Source organism: Hypanus sabinus, chromosome 1 (assembly GCF_030144855.1).
Source record: "Hypanus sabinus isolate sHypSab1 chromosome 1, sHypSab1.hap1, whole genome shotgun sequence".
NCBI classification, from domain to species: domain Eukaryota; kingdom Metazoa; phylum Chordata; class Chondrichthyes; order Myliobatiformes; family Dasyatidae; genus Hypanus; species Hypanus sabinus.
The window spans coordinates 202,007,603-202,034,768 of record NC_082706.1 but is presented as its reverse complement, the minus strand read 5'-3'; the positions used below and the strand labels follow the sequence as shown (position 1 = coordinate 202,034,768).

At 44.1% G+C, this 27,166-nt stretch overlaps 1 protein-coding gene across 1 annotated transcript in view; it reads left to right on the top strand.

Moving 5' to 3' along the window:
* Positions 1-27,166, top strand: part of LOC132401921 (SH3 and cysteine-rich domain-containing protein-like) — a 169,195-nt gene that overhangs the window by 128,022 nt on the left and 14,007 nt on the right. The window contains exons 10-12 of the mRNA XM_059984270.1: positions 5,752-5,803; positions 15,750-15,884; positions 25,761-25,802. Of these exons, the coding sequence (XP_059840253.1) occupies positions 5,752-5,803; positions 15,750-15,884; positions 25,761-25,802 (229 nt within the window). The remainder of the gene's footprint in view (positions 1-5,751; positions 5,804-15,749; positions 15,885-25,760; positions 25,803-27,166) is intronic.

The window sequence follows — 27,166 nt, the reverse complement described above, 5'->3', positions numbered from 1 at the left end:
AAGGGAGTCAGAATAAGATGAAGAGCAAGTGAGAAGAGAAGGGGGTGAGAGGGTAGCCAGAATGAGAAATGGAAAAGAGAGAAGGGGATCGGGGAGAAATTACTGGAAGTTGGAGAAATATTTGTTAATACTGTCTGGTTGGAGGCTGCCCAGACAGAAAAGGAGGTGTTGCTCCTCCAACCTGAGCATGGCTTCATTGTGACAGTAGACGAGGGTGTGGACTGACATGTCGGAATGAGAATCAGAAGCAGAATTGAAATGGGTGGCCACAAGGAAATTACAACTTTTGTGGCAGACGAAGGGAAGGAGCTCGATGAAGGAATTGAAATTTGGATGTTTTTGTCACATGTACCAAGATAGAGTGAAAAGCTTGTTTTGCAAACTGTTCATACAGATCAAATCATTGCACAGTGCAACGAGGTAGGACAAGGTAAAACGATAACAATGTAGAATAAAGTGTAACAGCTGCAGAGAAAGGGCACTGCAGGTAAACCATAAAGTGCAAAAGTTATAACAAGACAGATTGTGTGGTCAAGAATCCTTATCTTACAAGCATTTCATTCAAGCATCATAAAAGCTCTCCTTGATCCCGGTGGTTCGTGCTTGCAGGCTTTTGTATCTTCAGCTCAATGGGAGGGGAGAAGAGAGAAGGTCCGGCGTGGATGTGGTCGTTGATTATGCTGGCTGCTTTACTGAGGCAGCAAAAAGTTTAGAGAGAAAGTCCATTGCTGAAAGTACAGGGCCATTGTGGTAACATCTTGCTGTGCAGCTCCCAGAGGCAGGTTTTAGCCATGTGAATAACGGCTTGGTACCCGGAGTGAACACACCTCAGTGCTGAGTCTGGATAACTGGCTCCTATTAACACCAGGCCAGCTAGAATCTGATCTGGTTTGAGTTTCTACCACTGGAACAGATGGCCAAACCCCTGCCTCAAGTCCATCTCTGTTGTCAGAGCATCTTCAATGAGGAAACGTTGAGCAAGCTGTAAGGCAGGGCTTTTCTCTTTGGAGCGAAGGAGGATGAGAGGTAAATTGATAGAGGTGTACAAGATGATAAGAGACACAGATCAAGTGCACAGCCAGACTTTTTCCCAGGATGAAAATGGGCAATGTGAGGGTTATAATTTTAAAGTGATTCCAGAAAGTACAAGCCAGAAGTAACACTTTTGGATGTGTGGAACATCTCCTGGGGGTGGATACATTAGGGGAACTTAGGAAACTCTTAGGTAGGCACATGGATGATTTAAAAATGGAGGGCTATGGAGGACAGGAGGCTTGGGTTGGTCTTAGAGTAGGTTAAAATGTTGAACCAACCATGGGACAGAGGGCCTGCGCAGTGTTGTAATGTTCTCTGTTCTGTGTTTAATGTGTGGATGGACTAGCTTGCGAGCTGATTCCATAGGGTTGGTGTAAGGTCTTTATTGTTTTTGCTATTTGCTTTTCAACAAGGTGCGGGGGGTTGGTGGAGGGGCTGCGTGTAGAGATGCCTTGGCTTCAAGCTCCGGGCTTGTCTGTTGCAGCACTCCAGGAGAGGAGATGCCAGAGAAGATGTCATGTGGTGCCCATATTGGGTTGGGGGCCCCATTGGTGCTGCCCGCCATTGGTCGGTCGATGGATTGTGAGCATACATGTGTGTGTTTGTCTGCGGACTGCTAAGAACTGCTTCAATAGTTCCATTTAACATCAGAGGAATGTATACAATATACATCCTGAAATTCTATCCTTCGCAGACATCCATGAAAAACGAGGAGTGCCCCAAAGAATGAGTGACAGTAAAAAAGTTAGAACCCCAAAGCCCCCCTGCTCCCCCTCCCACGCACAAGCAACAGTAAAGCAACTGCTCTCCCCCGCCCCACCTACTTCTGCAAAAAAGCATCAGCACTCTCCACCACCAAGCAAGCAATAGCAAAACCCCCAAGAAAGACCATGATCTGCAGTACGACACAAACTAATCATCCACCCGACAATTCAACATCCCACAGGCTCTCTCTCTCCCTAATAAAGGGAAAAAGAGATGCCCTCTTTCACAGCATGAGGGGAGACATATCAAAGCAATTTGCTGATTTATGGTGTTAAACGTTTGTCACGATGCTTTTTTTTCTGAGTTCTGTGTCCTGAGAATCGGCAACACTCATCCATTGATGAGAGAGAACACAGCTTGCTGAGTGCAACAGCCTCTGACAGCTGATCTGCTGTTCCCAATGTTCCGTTCTCTCCTGTGACGCTTCAGTTGACGGCACTAGCTTAGAATCAGCCCATCTGCAGGGCCGCGAAACCTCAAACCCCGAAGATGTGCTTGTCTTCTAGGCTACATGGTTGGGATATTGAAAAGCGGCCTGCCGTGAGCGGGTCCCAGCACCGCAAAGAACCGAAATCTGACTGTAACTCCAGGTCACTGTCTACAACGGACCCCCATCCACCTGGAAAGGGAAAAGGAGAGGCATCAAATGTGAAATTCAGCTGTTTTCCTAAATGAATGCGAAGGAATCACAATGTAGTGCCATCATGATTTCTTGTTCTTGCTGATAACACCCATTCACCATCAATTTACAGGAGATGTCACTCAGAGACTTGGGCTATATTATACTTTTTTGTGTGACTGTATGTTTACTGATATCTTATATGTGTTATATGCATGTGCCTTGTGATGTGTATGACTGTTGGTACTGTGTTTTGTACCTTGGCCTCTGGAGGAACGCTGTTTTATTTGACTGTATTCATGGGCATTCATGTATGGTTGAATGACAATTAAACTTCAACTTGAACTTGATCAGTGGAATCTATGCAGGGGAGTTTCCTTGCTTTCAGCTGGAACCCTGGAGTGGCTTCTTTTTTGCAGTAGGTCAGGCTTGATGGGTTTACGGCAATGCCATCAGCAAAGCAGGTGAGGGAGGTTCGTTTCTAATATCTGGAATGGTGAGGGCTGGGTCTATTGCTCCCTACTGAGGGGAGTTGATCTCTATATCACTCAGTGGTATATGTGGCCATGTTGAGTTACATGCCCAATGTCATAATGATAGTCTATCTTAGCAGACAAACAATGCTCCACGCTGGTAAGCTCCTGCACCACAAACGATTTCCAGTTTCTGAAGAAGCCTTGTTCAAAGCTATAGGCAGCATTGTAGCGGTCTGGTTAGCACAACACTATCACGGCACCAGTGACCTGGGTTCAATACCCGCTGCACTCTATAAGGAGTTTGTACGTTCTCCCCGTGACCATGTAGGTTTCCTTTGGGTCCTTTGTTATCATGCCACATTCCAAAGACATACAAGTTAATAGGTTAGTTGCTCACATGGGTGTAATGGGAGGTGCTCATTTATACCTCTATAACTGCATATCTCTATCAAATCTCCCCTCATTGGTTCTTCACTCTGGGGGAAAAAATAACTAAACTATTCAACCTATTCCTTTATCTTGGTTCCTCAAGTTCTGGCTACAGCCTTCGAAAACTTTCTCTGTACTCTTTCAATCTTATTTATATCTTTCCTGTTACCAGAAATGCATACACTACTCCAAATTAGGTCTCACCAATATCTTATACAACCTCAACATAACATCCCAACTCCAGTACTGATTACTTTAGTTTATGAAGGCCAATATGCCAAAAGCTCTCATTATGACTCCATCTATCTGTGACTCCACTTTCAAAGAATTATGATCTGTATTTCTAGATCCCTCTGTTCTACCTCACTCCTCAGTGCCTACTGTTTATAAATCCTACCATGGTTTGTCCTCTAAAAGTGTAACACCTCACACCTGTCTGCATTAAAACTCATTGGCCAGTTTTCCAGCTGCAAGCTTGGATTGTCTTCATCGCTGACTACTACACACCCAATCATGGTGTCATTGCAAACTTGTTGATCCAGTTTACCAAATTATCATCCAGATTGTTGGTATAGATGACAAACAACAATAGACCCATCACTGATCCCTGCATTCTACCAGCACTCCCTTGCTTCTCCTGTAAAGCCAATGTTGAATCCAATTTACTATCTCATCTGGGGTAGCTGATTATGTGGACTCTGGGACATAATTTCCTGTGCTGGAAATATCAGCAATAATTCTTGTATTCTGAGGCTAAAGAAATCCCTCCTCATCTCCGTTATAAGGGGACACCCTTGTATTCCGAGGGTGAAAACATGCTCTCAACAGCCATTTGATCTGACCTGGGCTTCCATTGGTCAGGGTCGACTATGGATGTTGTGTTCTAACTGTCTAGATACGTAAGCCTGGGCAATACGATATGGAGAGCAAGCTGTTGCCCATGTAGCAAGCTCCTCCTCTCCACGCATCTAATGAACCCAAAGGAACAGCAGAGACTGATAGTTTGGCCCCAGCAGTGTCATAGGAGTTGTCAGTCAGCACTGAACTCAACATAGAACTGCCTTAGGGACTCCAGTTCCAGATTTTTTCTTGGGGTTTACTCTTGAAGCCTCTACCATGAATGGGTATAGCGGCAAGACAGCAGGGGTTTGAGATCAGAGTTTTCCTTCTCCCAGATGTGCTGCCAACCGTAGCTGATGATCCCCAGATGCCTAAAGCGACTGGTTTTAAGGTGCCAGTAACCTGCCTTTGTCCATTCTGCTGTCAATAGAAACATTTCTACTGGGCTTAGTAGCTAAGCTACATGTGAACGCCAGAAGCTAGACTTGGTTGTCAGAGGCTATTTGAGACACACGCCACTGGGAGCATTTAATAGGTAGTGGGAACTTGTTCCCATTATCACCCCCGGCTGTAACAACCTTAAGGAACCCCACTCTGTCTAGGCCTTTCACTATTCGATAAGTGTCAGTGAGATTCCCCCTGCCTCATTCTTCTAGACTTCAGTGTGTACAGGCTCAGAGCCACCAAACACTCCTCAAATCCTTTCATTCCTGGGATTCAATAACAAACGAGAAATTCTGCAGATGCTGGAAATCCAAGCAACACTCACAAAACGTTGGAGGAACTCAGCAGCTCAGGCTGGGTCTATGGAAAAAAAAAGTAAACAGCCTTCATTTTGGGCCGAGACCCTTCATCAGGACTGGAGAAAAAAGATGAGAAGTTAGACTAAGAAGATGGAGGGAGGGGAGGGGAGGGGTGGAAGAAGTACATTAGTGGGCGATAGGTGAAACTGGGAGGGGGAGAGGTGAAGCAAAGAGCCGGGAAGTCAATTAGTGAAAGAGATAAAGGGCTGGAGAAGGGGGAATCTGATAGAAGAGGACAGAAGGCTGTGGAAGAAAGAGAAGGGGGAGAAGCACCAGAGGGAGGTGATGGGCAGGTAAGGAGATAAGGTGAGAGAGGGAATAGGAATGGGGAATGGGGAAAGAAGGGGGCATTATTGGAAATTCGAGAAATTGATGTATTTCTTCCTCTCCTCCCCCACATTTTTACTCTAACTTCTCATTTTCTCTCCCAGTCCCGATGAAGGGTCTCAGCTCGAAACGTGAGCTGTTTCCTCTTTTCCGTAGACACTGCCTGGCCTGCTGGGTTCGTGCAGCATTTTGTGTGCATTCCTAGGATTGTTGTTTTGAACCTTCAACGTCTCCAATGCCAACAAATCCTTTCTAAAATAAAGGGCCCAAAACTGCTCACAATACTCCATTCTTTTCTGTGGGTTATGGTGTTGATGGAAGGAAGAGTGCAACCTAAGTTAACAGGAGTACCACTGGCTCTCCATGAATTAATGGGTGATTTTCAAACATTTAATTGTAAAGCAGCATAAGAAGGTGGTGTAGTTGAAGGCTAATGTTTGTTTATTCAACATTGCAGGGCTGGAGACAGAATTTTACTGCTGGATGATTCTAATGAGGAATGGTGGAAGGTATGTTTCTGAATCTTGAAGGCCGTAAACTGAACCAGAATTGCATTAGCTTGTAATGTCGGAGGTAAATCTCCACCTGTACATTCAGCAGAAACCTGAAGGGACTCTAGATTCTGAGGTAATTAAAATCAGATTGTTGACAAATTATTCCAGTGTGACCAATTAACCTATTAACCCGTATATCAATAAGTGTGTGTGCCCTTAACTCCTGGTGGAGTTGTTGGGATGTCATCATAACAAGCTTTTTGCTCCGATCTTTTTGGTGATTGCTCATCGTACGGCGTGTCTTGGGCATCTGAAATCCGGCGGAGCCCCTCCCTCTCCAGGTTTTTTTTTACGAGGTCGAGTTGCTAGCTCGACACTCAACCCGGGCACGGATGGAGAGCATGCAAGGGAGCTGGCTGAATTCGAACTTGGGCCTCAACCAGTTACATAAAATATATGTCACTATAAACAACCCTGAGATTCGTTTTCTTGAGGGCTTTCACAGTAAATACAAAGAAACACAATAGAATGAATGAAAGGCTGCACACATCAGGACAGACAAATAACCATGTACAAAAGACAACAAACTGTGCAAATACAAAAAGATAAAAAGAAAATAACAATAACACCAGTTGGGTGCAGTCTTTCATTGATTTGATTATGGTTCTTATATTTACTGAGTATGCCCGCAAGGAAATGAATGTAAGAGAATTGTGGATCTATAGAATGCTCTGCCTCAGAAGGCAGTGGAGGCCAATTCTCTGGATGCTTTCAAGAAAGAGTTAAATAGAGCTCTTAAAGATAGCTGAGTCAAGGGATATGGGGAGAAGGCAGGAATGGGGTACTGATTGTGGATGATCAGCCACTATCACATTGAATGGCAGCGCTGGCTTGAAGGGCCGAATGGCCTACTCCCGCACCTGTTGTCTATTGTAAGTGTTGTTAGCATTCATTTCAAGAAGCCTAGAATATAAAACCAAGGATGCAATGTTGAGGCTTTATAAGGCACTGGTGGGGCTTCGCAGAGTATTGTGAGCTGTTTTCAACCCCTTATCTAAGAAAGGATGTGCTGATATTGGACAGGGTTCAAAAAATGTTCATGAAAATGATTCCAGTATTGAAAAGCTTATCATATGAAGAACTTTTAATGGCTCTGGGCCTGTACTCTCTGGAACTCAGAAGAATGGGGGGGGGGGGGGGAATCTCATTGAAACCTATCGAATGGTGAAGAGCACAATAGAGTGGATGTGGAGAGGATATTTCCTATAGTGGGTGAGTTTATGACCAGAGGACCCAGCATCAGAATAGAGGGACATCCAGTTAGGTCAGAGATGAGAAGGAACTTCTTAAGCCAGAGAGTGGTGAATCTGTGCACTTCGTTGCCGCAGGCAGCTGTGGAGGCCAAGTCATTGGGTATACTTGAGAAAGAGGTTGACAGGTTCTTGATTAATCAGGGCATGAAGGGATATGAGGAGAAGGCAGGAGATTGGGGCTGAGAGGAAAAATGAATCAGCCATGATGAAATGGCAGAGCAGAACCAATTCGTTGGGTCAAGTGGCCTTATCATTGTATATGGTGACACATATATATGTACTTGGATAATAAATTTAGTTTGAACATGAAATTGAACTTCAATTCAGAGATACGGTTCAGAACAGGCCCTTACACAAGAGGGGTGCCACCAAGCAAATCATCTGTTTAACCCAGCCTAATCACAGGATAGTTTACAATGACAAATTAACCCGCCAGTCTTTGGACTGTACCAGAGCACTGGGAGAAAACCCATGTATTCACTGGGAGAAAGTACAAATACCTTACAGACAATGCCTGAGTTGAACAAACTCTGACGGTCCTGAACTTAACTTTGTTAACTGCTACACTACTGTGTGACGGTGAATGCAGGTATCGATCCTGCTACCTCTCACATGCAAAGTGAGCACCCTACCATTTGAGCTAATTCCCCAGCACATGTAGTAGCTATAGGAGTCACAATAAGACTAGAACCATTATAGATTCAGGAGTTGCTGAGGACCATAAGACATAAGAGCAGAACTAGGCCATCTGGCCCATTGAGTCTCTTCCACTGTTCAATCATGGCTGATCCTTTTTTTTTAATCCCCTCCTCAACCCCAGTTCCACCATAACCTTTGATGCCATGTCCAATCAAGAGCCTATCAATCTCTACCATAAATACACCCAACGATCTGGCCTCTACAGCTGCATGTGGCAACAAATTCCACAAATTCACCACCCATTGGCTAAAGAAATTTCTCCGCATCTCTGTTTTGAAAGGGTGCCCCTGTATCCTGAGGCTGTGCCCTCTTGTTCTAGACTCTCCCACCATGGGAAACATCCTTTCCACATCTACCCTGTCTAGGCCTTTCAACATTCGAAAGGTTTCAATGAGATTCCCCCCTCATCCTTATGAACTTCAGAGAGTACAGACCCAAAGCCATCAAACGTTCCTTGTATGATAACCCTTTCATTCCTGGAATCATCCTTGTGAACTCCCTGTGGACCCTCTCTAATGCCAGCACATCTTTTCTAAGACGAGGGGCCCAAAACTATTCACAATACTCAAGGTGAGGCCTCACCAGTGCCTTATAAAGGTTCAGCATCACAACCTTGCTTTTGTATTCTAGACTTCTTGAAATTAATGCTAATATGGCATTTGCTTTCCTCACCACCGACTCAACCTGCAAGTTAACCTTCATGGTGTTCTGCACAAGGACTTCCAAGTCCCTCTGCATCACAGATTCCTGTATTTTCTCCCCGTTTAGAAAATAATCTGCATATTTATTTCTACTACCATGCATTTCCCAACATTGTATTTCATTTGCCCCTTTCTTGTTCACTCTCCTAATCTAAGTCCTTCTGCATCCTACCTGTTTCCTCAACACTACCTGCTCCTTCACCAATATTCGTACCTTCTGCAAACTTGACAATAAAGCCATCTATTCCATCACCTAAATCATTGATATACAGCATTAAAAGAAGCGGTCCCAACACCGACCCCTGCAAAACACCTCTAGTCACTGGCACCCAACCAGAAATGGATCCTTTCATTCCCACTTGCTGCCTTCTACCAATCAGCCAATTCTCTAACCATGTTAGTAACTTTCCTGTAATACCTTGGACTCAACTTGGTGAAGCACCATGTGTGGCACTTTGTCAAAGACCTTCTGAAAGTCCAAATTCACAACATCCATTTGTAACCTCCTCAAAGAATTCCAACCAGTTCATCAGGCAGGATTTTTCATGAAGGAAACCATGCTGACTTTGTACTATCTTGTCCTGTGTTACCAAGTACTCCATCACCTCATCCTTAACAATTGACTCTAACATCTTTCCAACCACTGAGGTCAGGCTAACTGGTCTGTAGTTTCCTTTCTGCTGCCTTCCTCCTTTCTTAAAGAGTGGAGTAACATTTGCAATTTTCCATTCCTCTGGCATCATGCCAGAGTCCAATGATTTTTGAAAGGTCATTTTTAATGCCACCACAATCTCTAATGCTACTTCTTTCAGAACCCTAGGGTGCAGTTCCCCTGGACCAGGTGATTTATTACCTTTAGGTCTTTCAGCTTTTTGAGCACCTTCTTCCTTGTAATAGTAACTGCACCCACTTCTCTTCCCTCACACACTACAACTTCAGGCATACTGCTAGTGTCTTCCGCAGTGAAGACTGACACAAAATATTAATTTAGTTCATCAGTCATCTCCGTGCCTTGTTATTATTTCTCCTGCCTCATTTTCTAGCAGTCCTATATCCTCTCTTACTTCTTTTTTATTTTTAACATACTTGAAAAAACTTTTACTATCCACTTTGATATTATTTGCTGGCTTGCTTTCATATTTCATCTTTTCCCTTCTAATGATTTTTTTAGTTGCTGTCTGTAAGTTTTTAAAAACTTCCCAATCCTCCATCTTCCCACTAATTTTTGCTTTGTTGTATGCTCCTTCTTTTGCTTTTACGATAGATTTGACATCAGCCACGGTTGTACTATTTCACCATTTAAGTATTTCTTCATTTTGGAAATGAATTCCTGCACCTTACTCATTTTTCCCAGAAATGCACACTGCTTTGCTGACATCCCGGCCAGCAGCTCCTTCCAATTTTCCTTGGCCAACTCCCCTCTCATACCACTGTAATTTCCTTTACTCCACTGAAATACTGCTACATTAGACTTTACTTTTTCCCTATCAAGTTGAACACAATCATATTGTGATCACTGGTTCCTAAGGATTCTTTCACCTTAAGCTCCAGTTCTGGTTGCCTCCGGTTCATTACATAACACCCATTCCAGTACAGCTGATCCCCTGGTAGGCTCATTTGATGCCATTCTTTACCAGTAGAGCCACACCACCTTCTCTGCCTATCTTTGTATCCCTCCGATATAGTGTGTAACCTTGGTCATTCAGCTCCAACTACAACAATCCTTCAGCCACGATTCAGTGACGGCTACAACGTTATACCTACAATCTGTAATATTGCAACCAGATCATCCACCTTATTTCTTATACTCTGTGCATTTAGATACAACACCTTGAGTACTGTGTTTGCTATCCTTTCTGATTCTGCATCCCTAATGATTTGATACTCAGCATGTTGGCTGCAACTAAGTCCCATCACCTGCCTGCCCTTCCTGACAATCTGATTGCACGCTATCTTTAATTTTTTACCATCCGTCCTATCCTGAGTCCCTTCACTCCGGTTCCCACCACCTGTCAAGTTAGTTTAAACCCTCCCCAACAGCTCTAACACACCTGCCCATGACAATATTGATCCTCCTCGGGTTCAGGTGCAACCCATCACTTTTGAACAGTTCACTCCTCCCCCAGAAGAGATCCCAATGTTCCAAGAACCTGAAGCCCTGCCCCCGAACCAGCTTCTCAGCCACACATTTATCTGCTGAGTCATCCTGTTTCTACCCTCACTGGTGTGTGGCACAGACAGAAATCCAAAGATTACTACCCGGGAGGTCCTGCTTCTCAATTTCTACCTAGCTCTCTAAGTTCTCTTTTCAGGAACTCATTTCTTTTCTTTCCTATGTCATTAGTACCAATACGTACCAAGATATCTGGCTGCTCACCCTCCCTCTCTAAAATGCTGTGGACGTGATCTGAAACATCTCCGACCCTGGCACCTAGGAGGCAACAGAGTCTCCTGTCTGTTCCCCTCACTACTGAGTCCCCTATCACTACCACTCCCTTCTTCTCTGTCTTTCCCTTCTGCAAAACGGACTCATGCTCAGTGTCTGTAACCTGGTTGCCATGACATTCTTCTGGGAGGTCATCCACGACAAAAGTACCCAAAGTAGTATACCCGTTTTTGAGGGGAATGGCCACAGGGGTACTCTGCTCTAACCGTCTATTTCCATTTCTCCTGACAGTCACCCAGCTACTCACCTCCTGCAACTTCAGGGTAACTACTTTCCTGTAACTTTGATCAGTTATACCCTCGCTCTCCCTTACAAGCTGAAGGTCATCCAGCTGCTGCTCCAGATCCCTAACACGGTCTTCAAGGAGCTGTAGCTGGATGCACTTCACATAGATGCAGTTCCCGTAGACTCTGGGTGTCCCAGTTCTCCATCATCTGGCATGAAGAGCACACCACAGCTATTTAAATGGTACAGCAAGAGAGGGAAAAAAAATCAAGAGGGAAACCTTAACAGGTGCTTTACAGAGAGCTGACGCCTCTTTCGAGCCAAAGCCTCCTTTGAGCCACAGCCTATAGCTACTACTCTCACCACTGGCCTACTCCCGACAATGGCCGCTCCACTTGTCCCTCCTGTACTTTTATTTAGTTCGTAGAGCTCTGTTGATAGGTCACAAACACCCTCGAAGCTCCCTTTTTAAATAACCGCCGCCAACCTGCGAACTCATAGAGGAGCTCTGTTGATGTCGCTGATAGGACACGTGGATTGTGATGGATTCTAACGGCTGCCAAAGTTTACCAATGATGAACAAAAATTACATCACTCAAACGTTGTTTTTGAAAGAATTAATTTTTGAAAGTAATGAGATTTGGTGAGACACAAGTATCTCACCAGGAGTGGTAATCCAAGTAGGATTCCTCAAACCAGACTAAGGCTATTCATCCCATTGAGTCTACTCCACCATTCCACCATATCCTACTTGGGCATAGGCTGCCATCAGCAGCTCACCAAAGTCCTCTGTCCTGGGCCGATGTTTCAAGTTGTTCCCAGGTGTACAGCGAACCTTTGAAGCATACCGTGGCTAATTTATTTTCCCTCTCAACCCCATTCTCCTGTCTTCATCTTGTAACCTTTGACACCCTGACTAATCAACAACATATCAACCTCCATTTTAAATATACCCAATGACTTGGCCTCCACATCTGTCTGTGGCAATAAATTCCACAGATTAATCACTCTCTGGCTAAAGAAATTCCCCCTCTTCTCTGTATTCTGAGGTTGTGCCCTCTGGTCCTGGACTGTCCTACCATTGGAACCACCTTCTCCATGTTTACTCAATCCAGGCCTTTCAATATCCAATAGGTTTCAATGAGATCCCCCCTCATTTCTCATCCAGTGAGTACAGGCCCAGAGCCATCAAACACCCCTAATATGTTAACATTTCATTCCTGCATCATTCTCATGAACCTCCTCTGGATCCTCTCCAAAGCCAGCATTTTAGAGAAGGTCCAGAGGATATGGGGCCCAAAATTGTTCAGAATATTCCAAAAGTGATCCATATAGGCTTAAGGTGAGAAGGGAAAGGTTTAATAAGAACCTAAGAAACAACTTAATCAGGGTGATCAGCACATGGAATGAGCTGCCAGAGGAATTGATTGAAATAGATATATTAATTACATTTAAAGGATACACGGCTAGGAAAGGTTTAGAGGGATATGAGGCAAATACAGGCAAATGGGACTAGCTGAGATACAAATCTTGGTCAGAATGGACCAGATGGGCTGAAGGGTCTGTTTTCATACTATATGACTTGCCCTTTTAAACATTCTCCTTCTCACCTTAAATACATGTCCTCAAAAATTTGATACTTCTACCTTGGGGAAAAAGATTCAAGCTACTATATTTACTGTACGTGTCTCTTAATCTTATAAACCTCTATCAGGTCTCCCTTTAGCTTCTGCTGTTCTAGAGGAACCAACCCAAGTTTGTACAACCTCCCCTTTGAGCTTATAGCTTCTGATCCAGACAACAGCTGGGTAAATCATAAACATAAGAGATTCTCCAGATGCTGGAAATCCAAAGCAACACACACTAAATGCTGGAGAAACTCAGTAGGTCAGGCAGCATCCATGGAGGGGGAATAAACAGTTGACATTTCGGACCGAGACCCATCATCAGGACTGGAAAGGAAGGGAGAAGAATCCAGAATAAGAAAGTGTGGGCAAGGAAGGAGTACAAACTGGTAGCGTTAAGTGAGGGAGATGATAGGTGAATGAGGAGGGATGAAATGAGAAGCTCGGTGATGGTAGGTGGAAATGGTAATGGATCGAAGAAGGAACCTGATAGCAGAGGAGAGTGGACCATGGAAAAAGGAAGGGAGAAGGGACACTAAGAAGGAGGTGTTGAGCAGTTGAGAAGAAGGGAAAATGTAAGAGGGAAGCAAGAATGGTGAATGGAAAAAAAGGGAAAGGGTTGGGGGAGAAATTGCCAGAAGTTAGATAAATCGATCTTCATGGTGTCAGATTGGAGACTACTCGTGCAGAATATGAAGTGTTGCTCCTCCAAATTGAGAGTGGCCTTATGGTGGTAGAGGAGGTCAAGAAATGACATGTGCAGAAGGACTTGGGAGTGCTTGTGCATGGATCGCAAAGGGTTGTTTTGCAGGTGCAGCAGGCGATCAAGAAGGGAAATGGAATGTTGCCCTTCATTGCTAGAGGGATTGAATTTAAGAGCAGGGAGGTTATGCTGTAATTGTACTGGTGAGGCTGTAACTGGAGTACTGTGTGCAGTTCTGGTCTCCATACTTGAAGAAAGATATACGGGCTTTGGAGGTGGTGCAGAGGAGATTCACCAGGTTGATTCCAGACATGAGGGTTTTAGACTATGAGGAGAGTCTGAGTGGCTTGGGACTGTACTTGCTGGAATTCAGAAGGATGAGAGGAGAGCTTATAGAAACATAGAAAATTATGAAGGGGATAGATAGAGACAGGTAAGTTGTTTCCACTTGTAGGTGAGACTAAAACTAAGGCGCATAGCCTCAGGATTTGGGGGAGTAAACTTAGGATGGAGACGAGGAGGAACTGTTTTTCTCAGAGAGTGGTGAACCTGTGGAATTCTCTCCCCTTTGGAGCAGTGGAGGCAACCTCAGTAAATATATTTAAGATAAGGTTGGATAGATTTTTGCATAGTAGGGGAATTAAGGGTTATGGGGAAAAGGCAGGTAGATGGAGCTGAGTTTACGGACAGATCAGTCATGATCTTTTTGAGTGGCAGAGCAGGGGCAACGGGCCAGACGGCCTACTCCTGCTCCTTCTTCTTATGCTCTTATGACATGTTGGAATGGGAAATATTATTAAAATGGATAGGTACCAGGAAATCTTGTCTGATGTGGCAGGTGGAGTGAAGGTGCTTGATGTAACAGTCCTCAATTATGTCAGATGTCATGGATGTAGAGGAGGCTGCACTGGATACAGTAGCTGACAGACTCCCAGCACAGTAGATAGCATCCTGGTAATCTCTTCTGCACCTTTTCCAAAGTTCTTATATCTTTCTTATAAAGGGAAGACCAGAACTGGACACAATTAAACTTCCATGAACAGGGATCGGGTCAGCCTCAAACAATATCTCTCACACTGACTGACTTCAGCCATCAACTCTACCTGAGTGTGAGCCGCCAATGACAGCTCTCCGAAGTCCTCTGCTCTAGGCCATTGCTTCAAGTTGTCCACAGGTGTAGTCCGTCTGGCTGGTGTCAGCTTTGAAGAACCTTCCTTTCCTAGGGATGTGGTTTTTGGAGCTTTTGTTAGTGTTTTTGTAGCTATGAGATTTTGCCGGATTGGGTTACTTGCCCCAAGCCCAACCCTCCTTTCAAAGCCAGGTTTGGAACCATTCATGGCAGAGTTTTATGAAGATAAAGGTCAGCTTTATTTGTCACCCGTACATCGAAACATTGAAATCTACCGTGAAATGCATTGTTTGTGTCAATGACCAACACAGTCCATGAGTATCGCCACACTTCCGACACCAAAATAGTATGCCCCTAACTCACTAGCCTTAACCCTTACATTTGAATGTGGGAGAAAACAGACCCCCCGGAGGAAACCCACACAGACAGTGGCAGGCTTGACCCTGGGTTGCTGGTGCTGTGATAGCATTATGCTAACCACTATAGTTCCGTGCTGCTCATAATAACTTGACTAAAAATCACATGAGACTCTGATAGAGATGCAATACATTAATTTCAATTATACCGAAGAATCTGATATCAATGCAATTATATCATAGAGCATAGAACATACAACGTTGCAGCACAGTAAAGACCCTTTGGCCCACAATGTTGTGTCAACCTTTTAATCTAACCATTCCATGGTAGGACATTCCGTGCACTCACCACTCAAGTCACCTCTCTGGGGTTTTCTCCGAAGAGGAAAGTCCAAGGTTGTCCATCTTATTCTCAAAAGGTAAGCTTTCTAATCCAGGCAGTATCCTGGTAAACACGAGGAAATCTGCAGATGCTGGAAATTCAAACAACAACACACACAAAATGCTGGTAGAACACAACAGGCCAGGCAGCATCTATAGGGAGAAGCGCTGTCGGGCCAAGACCCTTCAAGTCCTGCATCCTGGTAAATCTCCTCTGCACCTAAAGCTTTCACATTCTTTGTATAATGAGGTGACCAGACTGAACATAATATTCCCAGTGTGATCTAACCAGGGTTTTATAGAACTGAAACATTACCTCTTGGTTCTTGTATACCTCTTCTCTAGTGATCTTCACTATTTTGCTCTTCTTTTCCATTTGCCAGGGTAAAATTGCTGACAGAATTGGATATTTCCCTGCAACATTTGTTCAGAGGGCGATGGTGGGTGAGAAAGTCTTCAGATGCACAAAATCGTTCACAAGCCTGCAAGAAGGACAGATAGATGTGAAGGAAAACCAGGTAATCAACCTAATCATGTCTATTTGAAATTAACGACATAACAATGGAAAGCAATAACTTTTATTTATTGAGATACAACGTGGAATAGGCTTTTCCAGCCCTTCGAGTTGTGCCATCCAGCAACTCCCAATTTAACCCTAGCCTAATCTTGTGACAATTTACAAAGTCCAATTAACCTACCAATTGGTATGTCTTTGGACTCTGGGAGGGAACTGGAGCACTTGGAGGAAACCCACATGGTGACAGGGAAAACGTACAAACTCCTTACAGACGGCTGCAGAAATTGAACCCCGGTTGCTGGTACTGTAAAGCATTACCTCTAATTAACATTTTAATGGATTATCATTCAGTATTTTAACATTTGTTTTGGAGTAGGAGTGTTAGGGTTCTGCTACATTTGATTTTTATATTTATTTTGTCTACAAAATGCACAATGTAATTTTGGGTGCACGTTTATGTGAAATTTATTTAAAACTGATATGTAAACATTTCTACTCTGAACTGGTGGTGAGTCTCTAAAATTCTCTTACGTTGAAGGTTCTCATGGCTAGGTGCCTGGGGATGTTTAGTGGGGAGGTAGATGGATTTTTGTAAGATTGGAGAATGGAAAACTAGCACAGAAGAGGAGATATGAGGTGGAATGGCCATGATCACATTGGCAAGGCAACCATTTGCTCTGTTCATGCTCCTCCCGCTTCTTCTGTTCTTTTGGGTCTCTCTGCTGATAGCTCCAAATATAACTAACTCATCTTGAGTGGAGTTCACTGGGAATATTACCCACCTGGCCTCCCAATGCATCCGCACACAGCTGGGTGTTTCTTCCACTTCCATGGTAAGTAAACAAGTTTTTCTGAGGAAGTTCTGTAATCCCCAGTCTTTCCAATGTATCCAAAAATAGAAACAGGCCCTTTGGACTAACTTATCTATACCTAAGCTAGTCCTATTTGCTAACATTTTCTAAATCTTTTCTCTCCACGTGTTTTGTTATGTTCTGTTTCTAATAAAGTGGCTACTGGGTGTATGTTCATGGACTTCTGCTGCTGTAGTCCACCCAGTTCAAGGTTCGATGCGTAGTGTGCTCAGAGATGCTCTTCCGCACACCGCTGTTGTAACGTGTGGTTATTTAAGTTACTGTCAGCTTGAACCAGTCTGGCCATTCTCCTGTGACCGCTCTCATTAATAGGTCATTCTCGCCCACAGGATAGCCGCTAGTGGATGTTTTCTTGTTTCTCACACCATTCTCTGTAAACTCTGTTGTGTGTGAAAATCCCAGGAGATCAGCAGTTTCTGAGATACTCAAAATACCCCGCCTGGCACCAACAATCAATTCATGGTCAAAGTCACTTAGATCACATTTCTTCCTCTTTCATCTTAAACCTGTAAGCTTTTGTTTTAAAGAGCAAACACGAGGAAATCTGCAGATGCTGGAAATTCAAACAACAACACACACAAAATGCTGGTGGAACACAGCAGGCCAGGCAGTATCTATAGGGAGAAGTGATGTTGACGTCATGGCCCAAAATGTCAACATCGCTTCTCCCTATAGATGCTGCCTGGCCTTCTGTGTTCCACCAGCATTTTGTGTGTGTTGTAGCTTTTGTTTTAGATTGTTTGATGCCATTTCCAGTACACGTGAAAGGGATAACTACGTAATTAGAAGTTCTGCAGATGCTCGAAATCCAAAGCAACACACACAAAATGCTGGAGGAACTCCTCAGGTCAAGCAGCATCATTGAAAATGAATGAACAGTCACCGTTTCGGTGGGTGGAGGTGTTGATCAGCCTTACTGCTTGGGGAAAGTGTTTTTGAGTCTGGTGGTCTTGGCGTGGAGGCTACGTAGCCTCTTCCCTGAAGTGAGTGGGACCAACCATCCATGAGCAGGGAGGGTGGGATCCTTCATGATGTTACTGGCCCTTTTCAGGCTCCTTTTTGTATATATGTCCTCAGTGGCAGGTAGGCTAGAGCCGTGATGCTTGGGCAAGTTTGACTACTCATTGAAGAGCCCTCCTGTCTGCCCCAGCGCAGTTTCCGTACCAAGCAGTGATAGGATGCTCTCTACTGCACATCAGTAGAATGACGTGAGTATAGATGTACATAGTCCAGCCCTTTTCAGCCTCCTCTGAAAGTAGAGGTGTTGTTGAGCTTGCTTTCCTGATTGTGTAGGATGTGCTCTCTCTGGAATGATGAGAGGTTGAGCGGGATGTGCCCTCCCAGGAGTTTGAAAGTGTTTGCAGTTTTCACTGTGGCACTGCTGAGTGGTGTGAGGAGTTCTCAAGTCAATAACCATTTCTTTTGTCTTATTGACATTGAGGAAGATGTTATTTGCCTGGCACCATGCCTCGAGCTCTTTGCCCTTCTCTCTGTGATTACTTCTGGAGTTCGGCCGTGCAGTAATTGGTAATCAGTGTACAACAATGGGCTCAGCACAGCCCCGGGGGGCATCCATTTTGAAATTGATGGGGAGGAAGGAGCAGTTGTGCGTCCTGACTACCTGAGATGTTTCGCTTAAGACGTCCAACACTCAGTTGCACAGTAGTGTATGTGGTCTGAGAAGGAATTTATTTGCCCAAGTCTGTAGGACAATAGTATTGAATGCAGAACTAAAATACAGAAACAACATTCTGATATAAATGTGCTTGTTTTCCAGCTGTGTAAGGGCTGTAGCATTTCAGATGCTATGGCATCTGCCGTAGAGTAGGCATATTGGTGAGTGTCTAATGTGGCAGGAATGGAGCTTCTGATGTGTGCCCTTTCCAGCCATTCAAAGACTAGACTGCCCTGGAAAAAAGTCAGTGACCATTCAACTAATATGTGCCCTTTATGATTTCATATACCTCTACAAGATCAGGCTTCTTTGTTCCTGAGAAGAGGTTCCATGGCAGTGTGGCAGTTAGCGTGAGCTACTACATCTTGGGGCATTCCAGAGTTCAGAGTTCAATTCCAGCACTGTTCTGTAAGACCGTAAGTCTCTACGACATAGGAGGAAAATTAGGCCATTTGACCCATTGAGTCTGTTCCACCAATCAATCATGGCTGATCCTTTTTTTTAAATCTCCTTCTCAACCCCAGTTCCCGGCCTTCTCCCTGTAACTTTGATGCCATGTCTGATCAAGAACCTATCAATCTCTGCCTTAAATACACCCAATGACCTGGCCTCCACAGCTGTATGTGGCAACAAATTCCACAAATTCACCACCCTTTGGCTAAAGAAATTTCTCCACATCTCTGCTTTGAAAGGGCACCCCTCTATAATGAGGCTGTGCCCTCTTGTCCTAGACCCTCCCACCATTTGAAAAAGTTTCAATGAGATTCTGCCCCCTCCATCCTTCTGTAAGGAACAGGGTGAAGGAACACCAGGAATTAACAGAAAACAGACAGCACCAGGAAAGCAGATAAATTAATTCCAAAAGTGTGCTCTGTTATATTGCAAATCTTTTTTTTTGACAGACATACTTTATTGATCCCGAGGGAAATTGGGTTTCATTACAGTCGTACCAACCAAGAATAATGTAGAAATATAGCAATATAAACCATAAATAATAATAATAATAATAACAACAACAACAATAATAATAATAATGTAAATTATGACAAGTGGAAATAAGTCCAGGACCAGCCTATTGGCTCAGGGTGTCTGACACTCTGAGGGAGGAGTTGTAAAGTTTGATGGCCACAGGTAGGAATGACTTCCTGTGACGCTCAGTGTTGCATCTCGGTGGAATGAGCGTCTGGCTGAATGTACTCTTGTGCCTAACCAGTACATTATGGAGTAGATGGGAGACATTGTCCAAGATGGCATGCAACTTGGACAGCATCCTCTTTTCAGACACCACCGTCAGAGAGTCCAGTTCCTCCCCCACAACATCACTGGCCTTACGAATGGGTTTGTTGATTCTGTTGGTGTCTGCTACCCTCAGCCTCAGCCTCCACCTCAGATATAATACATCTTTTCATTTTCCTTACAACTACATTATCCATGTGCCACCAATTTCTATAAAATGGTTTAGGACATTTGGAAAGATCAGACTGATTAGCTGCATTTGTCTATTTAGACTATTTTCTAAACAGTGGAAAATTAAAAAATCTGAGGAACAAAGGGATTTGGAAGTCCTCATGCAGGTTTCCCTAAAGGTTAATTTGCAGGTTGAGACAGTGGTAACAAACTGAAGGATCAGAGGGATCTTGGGGTCCGAGTCCATAGGATGCTCAAAGCAGCTGCGCACGTTGACTCTTTGGTTAAGAAGGCATATGGTGTATTGACTTCCTCAATCGTGGAATTTAGGAGCCAAGAGGTAATGTTTCAGCTGTATAAGACCCTGGTCAGACCCCACTTGGAGTACTGTGCTCAGTTCTGGTTGCCTCACTACAGGAAGAACGTGAAAACCATAGAAAGGGTGTAGAGGGGATTTACAAGGTTGTTGCCTGGATTGGGGAACATGCCTTATGAAAACAGGTTGAGTGAACTCGGCCTTTTCTCCTTGGAGCGACGGAGGATGAGAGGTGACCAGATAGAGGTGTATAAGATGATGAGAGGCATTGATCGTGTGGATAGTCAGAGGCTTTTCCCAGGGCTGAAGAGGACACAGGTTTAAGGTGCTTGGGAATAGGTACAGAGGAGATGTCAGGGGTAAGTTTTTTACACAGAGAGTGGTGAGTGGGTGGAATGGGCTGCCGGTGATGGTGGTGGAGGTGGAAACGATAGGGTCTTTTAAGAGACTCCTGGATGGATACATGGAGCTTAGAAAAATAGAGGGCTATGGGTAAGCCTAGGTAGTTCTAAGGTAGGGATATGTTTGGCACAGCTTTGTGGGCTGAAAGGCCTGTATTGTGCTGCAGGTTTTCTACATTTCTATGTAAGTTGGAGAACTGGATGTTCAGGTTGGAGACTACCCAGATGGGATATGAGGTGTTCCTCCTCCAATATCTGGAATAGCCTCATCATAGCAGTAGAGGAGGCCATGGACCGACAAGTCGGAATTGGAACTAAAATGGTTGGCCACTGGGAAATCCTGTTTTGAAGGTGCTCAACATTAATTGTTTTGAATTAATTAGCATTTGTGTTAATTAAGCATCCTGTGTTCTTTCATTCCCATAGTTAATGAGAATTAGTTACCGCAACACCTGTGGTTTAACTATGCATCACAAACTGTTCTGCTGGACCACCCTGAAGTCTGAGGATCCTGGGAGGCTGTGGCAACTCCATCTCAAAGACACACAGTCATAGAGCACCACAAGCATAGAAACAGGTGCTTTGACGATGATGATGATAGATACTTCATTGATCCCAAAGGAAATTACTGTGTCACAGTAGCATTACAAATGCACAGATATAAATATTAGAAGAGAAATAGAAAGAATAATAAATAAGTTGCCACAAACAGACTAACAGGAGGGGAGGGGTCATTACTTCCCTGGCCAGAGGTTGATTCATTATAGAGCTGAATGGCAGTGGGTAAGAATGATCTCATATAGCGCTCTTTGGCGCAGCGCAGTTGTCTTTGTTTCGATAACTTTAACCTCTTGCTTCCGCAATGTGAGATACCAACCTGCTTCAAGCAGGTGCCGAAGAAGAACGTGGTAACCTGCCTCAATGACTATCATCCAGTAGCACTGACATCCACTGTGATGAAGGGCTTTGAGAGGTTGCTGATAAAACGTGTCAGCTGCTGCCTGAGATGCAGCTTGGATCCACTCCAATTTTCCTGCTGCCTCAACAGGTAATTCCATCTCATTGGTTCCTCACTCAGCCCAGGAATATCTGGACAGCGAAGGTGCATTCATCAGGATGCCCTTTTTAAACACAAAGTACACTTCAGATGCTGTGGTCAAATCAAGACGTACAAAAAAGCTGGATGAACTCAGCAGGTCGGGCAGCATCCGTTGAAAGAAGCAGTCAACGTTTTGGGTCGAGACGAAGTCCTGACGAAGGGTCTCAAACCGAAACGTTGACTGCTTCCTTCAACGGATGCTGCCCGATCTGCTGAGCTCATCCAGCTTTTTTGTACGTCAGGATGCTCTTTTTGACTACAGTGCAGCATTCAGTACTATAATCCCCTCAGAATTAATCAATGACCATCAAGGCCTAGGCCTCACTTCCTCCTTGTGCAATTGGGTCCTTCATTTCCTCACCTAGAGACCCCAGTCAGTTCACATTGGCAGCAGCATGTCCTCCACAATCTCCATCATCACAATTGCACCACAAGGCTGTGTGCTTAGCCCCCTGCTCCACTCACTTTACTCTTACGACTGTGTGGCTCAGCAGAGCTCCAGTGCTATATTCAAGTTTGCTGATGACACCACTGCCGTTGGCTGAATCTAAGGTGGTGATGAATCAGCATAGAGGAGGGAGTTTGAAAATCTTCCTGAGCAACCTCTTCCTAAAAGTCAGCAAGACCAAGGAGCTGATTATTGACTTCAGGAAGAAACCAGAGAGCCAGTCCCCACTGGGGGATCTGAGGTGGAGAGGGTCAGTAACTTTGAATTCCTTGGTGCTACAATTTCAGAGGATCATGTAAGTGCCATTGAGAAGAAAGCACAGCAGAACCTCTGCTTTCTTAGGAGTTTGCAGAGGCTTAGCATGACATCTAAAAATTTGACAAACTTCTATAGTGTCGGGGGGAGAGTATATTGACTGGTTGCACCATGGCCTGGTGTGGAAACACCAATGCCCTTGAATGGAATCTCCTACAAAAGGTGGTGGATACAGCCCAGTCCTTCACGGATAAAGCCCTCCACACCATTGAGCATATCTTCATAAACGCTGTTGCAGGAAAGCAGCATCCATCATTGAGGACTCCCACCTTTCAGGCCATGCTCTGTTCTTGCTGCTGCCATCAGAAAGAAGGTATTGGAGCCCGAGGACCCATACCAACAGGTTCAGGAACGGTTATTGGGCCACTTGAAGCTGAAACGGATACCTTCACTCACTCCAGCACTGAACTGTTCCCACAACCTACGGCCTCACTTTCATCTCATCTGATGTTCTCGATATTGAATGCTTATTTATTATTATTGTTATTTTCTTTTTTTTCCTTTTTGTATTTGCACAGTTTGTTGTCGTTTGCACACTGGTTATTTGTCTGTCTTGTTACGTTTGGTCTTTCATTCATTTGGTTGTTTCTTTGTATTTACTTTGAAAGCCTGCACAAAAATAAAGCTCATTGTTGTAAATGGTGAAATATATGTTTTTTGATAATAAATTTACTTTGGATTGTGAACTTTAACTCAGGTCCTGGAAACATCTTTGTAAATTTACTCCACACTCTTTCAATCTTATTGATACCTTCCCTGTAGATCAGGGGTTTCCTGTCTTTTTTATGCCGTGGACCAATACAGTTAAGCCAGGTGTCTGTGGACCTCAGGTTGGGAACCCCTGCTATAGGTAGATGACCTGAATTGCACACAATACTCCCAATTAGGCTTAACCAATATTGTATACAGTGTGGCGCGTGGCCAAGTGGTTAAGGCATTGGACTAGCGATCGTGAGTTTGAGCTCCAGCCGAGGCAGTGTGTTGTGTCCTTGAGCAAGGCACTTAACCACACACTGCTCCAGTCCACCCAGCTGAAAATGGGTACCGGCAAAAATGCTGGGGGTTAACCTCACGATAGACTGGCATCCTATCCGGGGGGGGGGGGGGGGGGGTCGCGGTGGCAGTCTCGTATTCTCAGTCGCTTCACGCCACGGAAACCGGCCTGATGAGCTTATAAGGCTCGGGACTGTCTTTAACTTTAATATTGTGTGCAGCTCTAACATAACATCCCTACTCCTGTTCTCAATGTCTGATTTATGAAGATCAGTGTGCCAAGAGCCCCTTACGACCCTATCTACCTGTGATGCCAGTTTGAGTTTTTCCAGCATCTTCTGTTTTTGCTTCAGATGCTGGAATCTGTAGTTTTATTTGTTCTTCCTGTTGCACCGATGTGCTTTGTGTGTTGAAAGTGAATTCACACCAATTAAGTTACTGAAATTGTTAAGCAGCATTCTGTAGAACCAGTAGATTAGCAGAAGCAAGATCAGGTAACCCTGTTGTGGTCAAAATTAAGAAAGTTTAGAAGACAGTGTATAATTGTAGACAGTGTATAATTTTGGCTCCTGAGCCAAGATGGTGGCACGACGCAGCTTGCAGTGGCCACTCCAGAGCTGATTATCTGTTATTTGTGAAGCTGGGTGCCATGCGCAATCCTAATCTAATGAAAAACGGACGTGGGAGCATGGAGGAACATCTGGAAATCTCCAGGAAGGCCTTCTTCGTTGCTGCTGCTGTTGTGAGGTCCGGGTCTCTGCTGAGAAGAACAGGCCCCCAGTCCTCGGGGTCACAATGCCGGTGGCCGTTGGCGGGGGTGTCTTAATGCACTTGGCAGAGGATGGTGTTCGGAGAAACTGGCAGAGGGGATGATCAGAGGCTCGGAGGTTCGACGGATTCGGAGAACGCTGCGGTCGGAGCACTTTCATTGTGTGCTGTGTCTGCGAGGCTGAGTCAGGTGGTGCTGTGGAAGTCCATAGCGGGGGTATTCCCTTCTGCTGCCTGTTTGGGATGATGAGTCTATTGGGACCCTGAGGACTTGTGGAAACTGTGTGGTGGTTTCTTTAGAACTTATAGTCTTTTAACATCTTCAGACCATTTTTACTGTGCCCATGGTCTGTTTTTTATCAATTATGCTATTGTTTGCACTGTTGTAACTATATGTTGTAACTATGTGGTTTTGTGCAGGTCTTGTAGCTTTAGTTTTTGGTCTTGTTTTGTCTGTTGGATTTGGAGCTCCTTTCCGGGGAATGCGCTAAGACAGTAGCGTGATATTAATACGCAGCAGCCTCTCTGGTCTCTGGATTGGGGATTGCCAAACATTATGTGGATTTTCTGGTGTAGCCTGTTTTGTCGTGTGCTTTTGTGATATCATACTGGAGGAACGTTGTCTCATTTTTTAACTGCATTGCATTTGTGGTTTCTAAATGACAATAAACTGAAACTGAACTGAATTGTTAATGGGTCCCAATAGAGAAAGATTTTCTTACACTCTTGTGAAATATGCACCCAGCAGCTCATTAATGTAAATATATAATCAGCCAATCATGTGGCAACAATTCAATGTATAAATGCATGCAGACATGGTCAAGAGATTCAGTGGTTGTTCAGACTAAACATCAGAATTGGGAAGAAATGTGGTCGAAGTGATTTTGACTGTGGAATGATTGTTTGTGCCAGACAAACAGTCAGAGTATCTAAAAAAAACTGATCTCCTGGGATTTTCACACACGGCAGTCTCTGGAGTTTACCAAGATTGGTGTGAAATTGGTGTGAAAAACAAAAAAAAATCCAGTGAGTGGCATTTCTGTGGGTGAAAACACCTTGTTAATGAGAGAGGTGAGAGGAGAATGGCCAGCCTGGTTCAAGCTGACAAGAAGGTGACAGTAATTCAAATAGCTATGTGTCGCCACATTGGTGTGCAGAACATGACTGAACTGCACAACACTTCAAACCTTAACATAGATGAGCTACTGCAGCAGAAGCCCACAGCACCCAGAAATACGCTCACTGGCCACTTTATGTGAGGTCTCATGTACCCAGTAAAGTGGCCACTGAGTGTATCTGGAAATTTCATAGTGAAAGGAATTCTGGCTTCTTCCCCCTTCCTTTCCAGTCCCGGTGAAGAGTCTTGGCCCAAAATATAGACTGTTTATTCCTCTTCATAAATGCTGCCTGACCTGCTGAGTTTCTCCAGCATTTTGTGCACGTTGCTCAGGATTTCCAGCTTCTGCAGAATCTTTTGTGTTTAAGATTTGAAAATATCTTTCGTTTCTGGAGAATTGCTGTGAATTTTTACGTTGCTGCATGAATCTGATATTAACCTTTTAAATGTTAATCTTTATCCGTAGATCTGTGTGGACAAAGGTGAAGAGAATAATGGCTTCATTAAGGTGCACAGTGGGAAGAAGATCGGTTTTGTACCACTTGATATCTTGGTCAAAATATGATATCACACTGTGTCCTCACATTGAAGGTGATGTAACAAAATGGTATTGGCTGTTCCTGTCTCATATCTTCAACAAAGATGGACCTTGCTGTGGTCCATTGCAGCGAGTCAGAATATCAAAGCGGCACACTGAAGCAATGAGGAAGTTCGGAGATGTTTCTTAAAGCCAGATAGCCTGAAAATCCGAGGATACTTCTTCCTATATGAGAGGCCATTTGGTATTATCTGTAGTTGTGCATTTGGGGTTTCTTGTATCCTGCCCCTGTAAATCCTAACGATGATGTGGACAGTTTAAATGCCTTTATAATCCCTTTGCACATTATTAGGCACCCAAATAGAAAGTAGTCAATCCAAGTTCAAGTTTATTGTCATTCAACCATATACATGTATACCACCAAATGAAACAATGTTCCTCCGGGCCAGTGTGTGCAATACAGTGCGCATACAGTAACTCACATATAGAACACATGAGGTGATATTATCAAAAATAAATTAACAGTAAGGTGCATGTACAACATCACACATGATGAGACTTTCATATGTGGTGGCAGGGAGTTCAATAGATGGATTTTTTTCACCCTACCTCTGTATGCGTTGTCGGATATATTTTCAAATAATTCCTGTTCCTGCATCAGGGATATTGGGTTTCTCATTCTGAGTCCATCATATGTGCTGTCAGCTCAACTAAGCTGTTTATCCCCAAAATCTTATGCCTTCGTAGCATCTGCGCGGCCTTTAGGATTACACCCCCATTTGGAATACGACTATTTAGAACTTTGAATATTCATTTCCAGCATTTCAATTTCCAGTTATAGCCAAGGAAAAGCAAGTAATCTGCTCACCTGAGTGTGAATTGTATTTACTACCAAAGTAGGGAATTTGACATTTATTCAAAGAGTTTTATTTATTATTTATTTAGTTAGTGATACAGTGTGGAGTAGGCCCTTCCCTAATTATTTCTCCCCGAACTTCCAACTTTTTCGTTTCCCATCTGGCTCCCCTTTCAGCGCTTCTCGTCTCATCACCTGCCCACACCTCCCTCCGGTGCCCCTCCTCCTTCCCTCTCTCCCGTGGTTCACTCCCTTCATTCTATTCATTTATTTTTGAGATACAGCACAGAGTGGGCCCTTCTGGCCCCTGGAGCCTAGCAACCCCAGACAAACCCGATTTAGCGGTAGCCCAATGACCGGACAATTTACAATGACCAATTAACCTACCTGATACGTACTTGTACTGTGGGAGGAAACTGGAGCGCTCGGGGAAAATCCACACATTCCACGGGGAGGAAACACAGAGACATCTTACGAA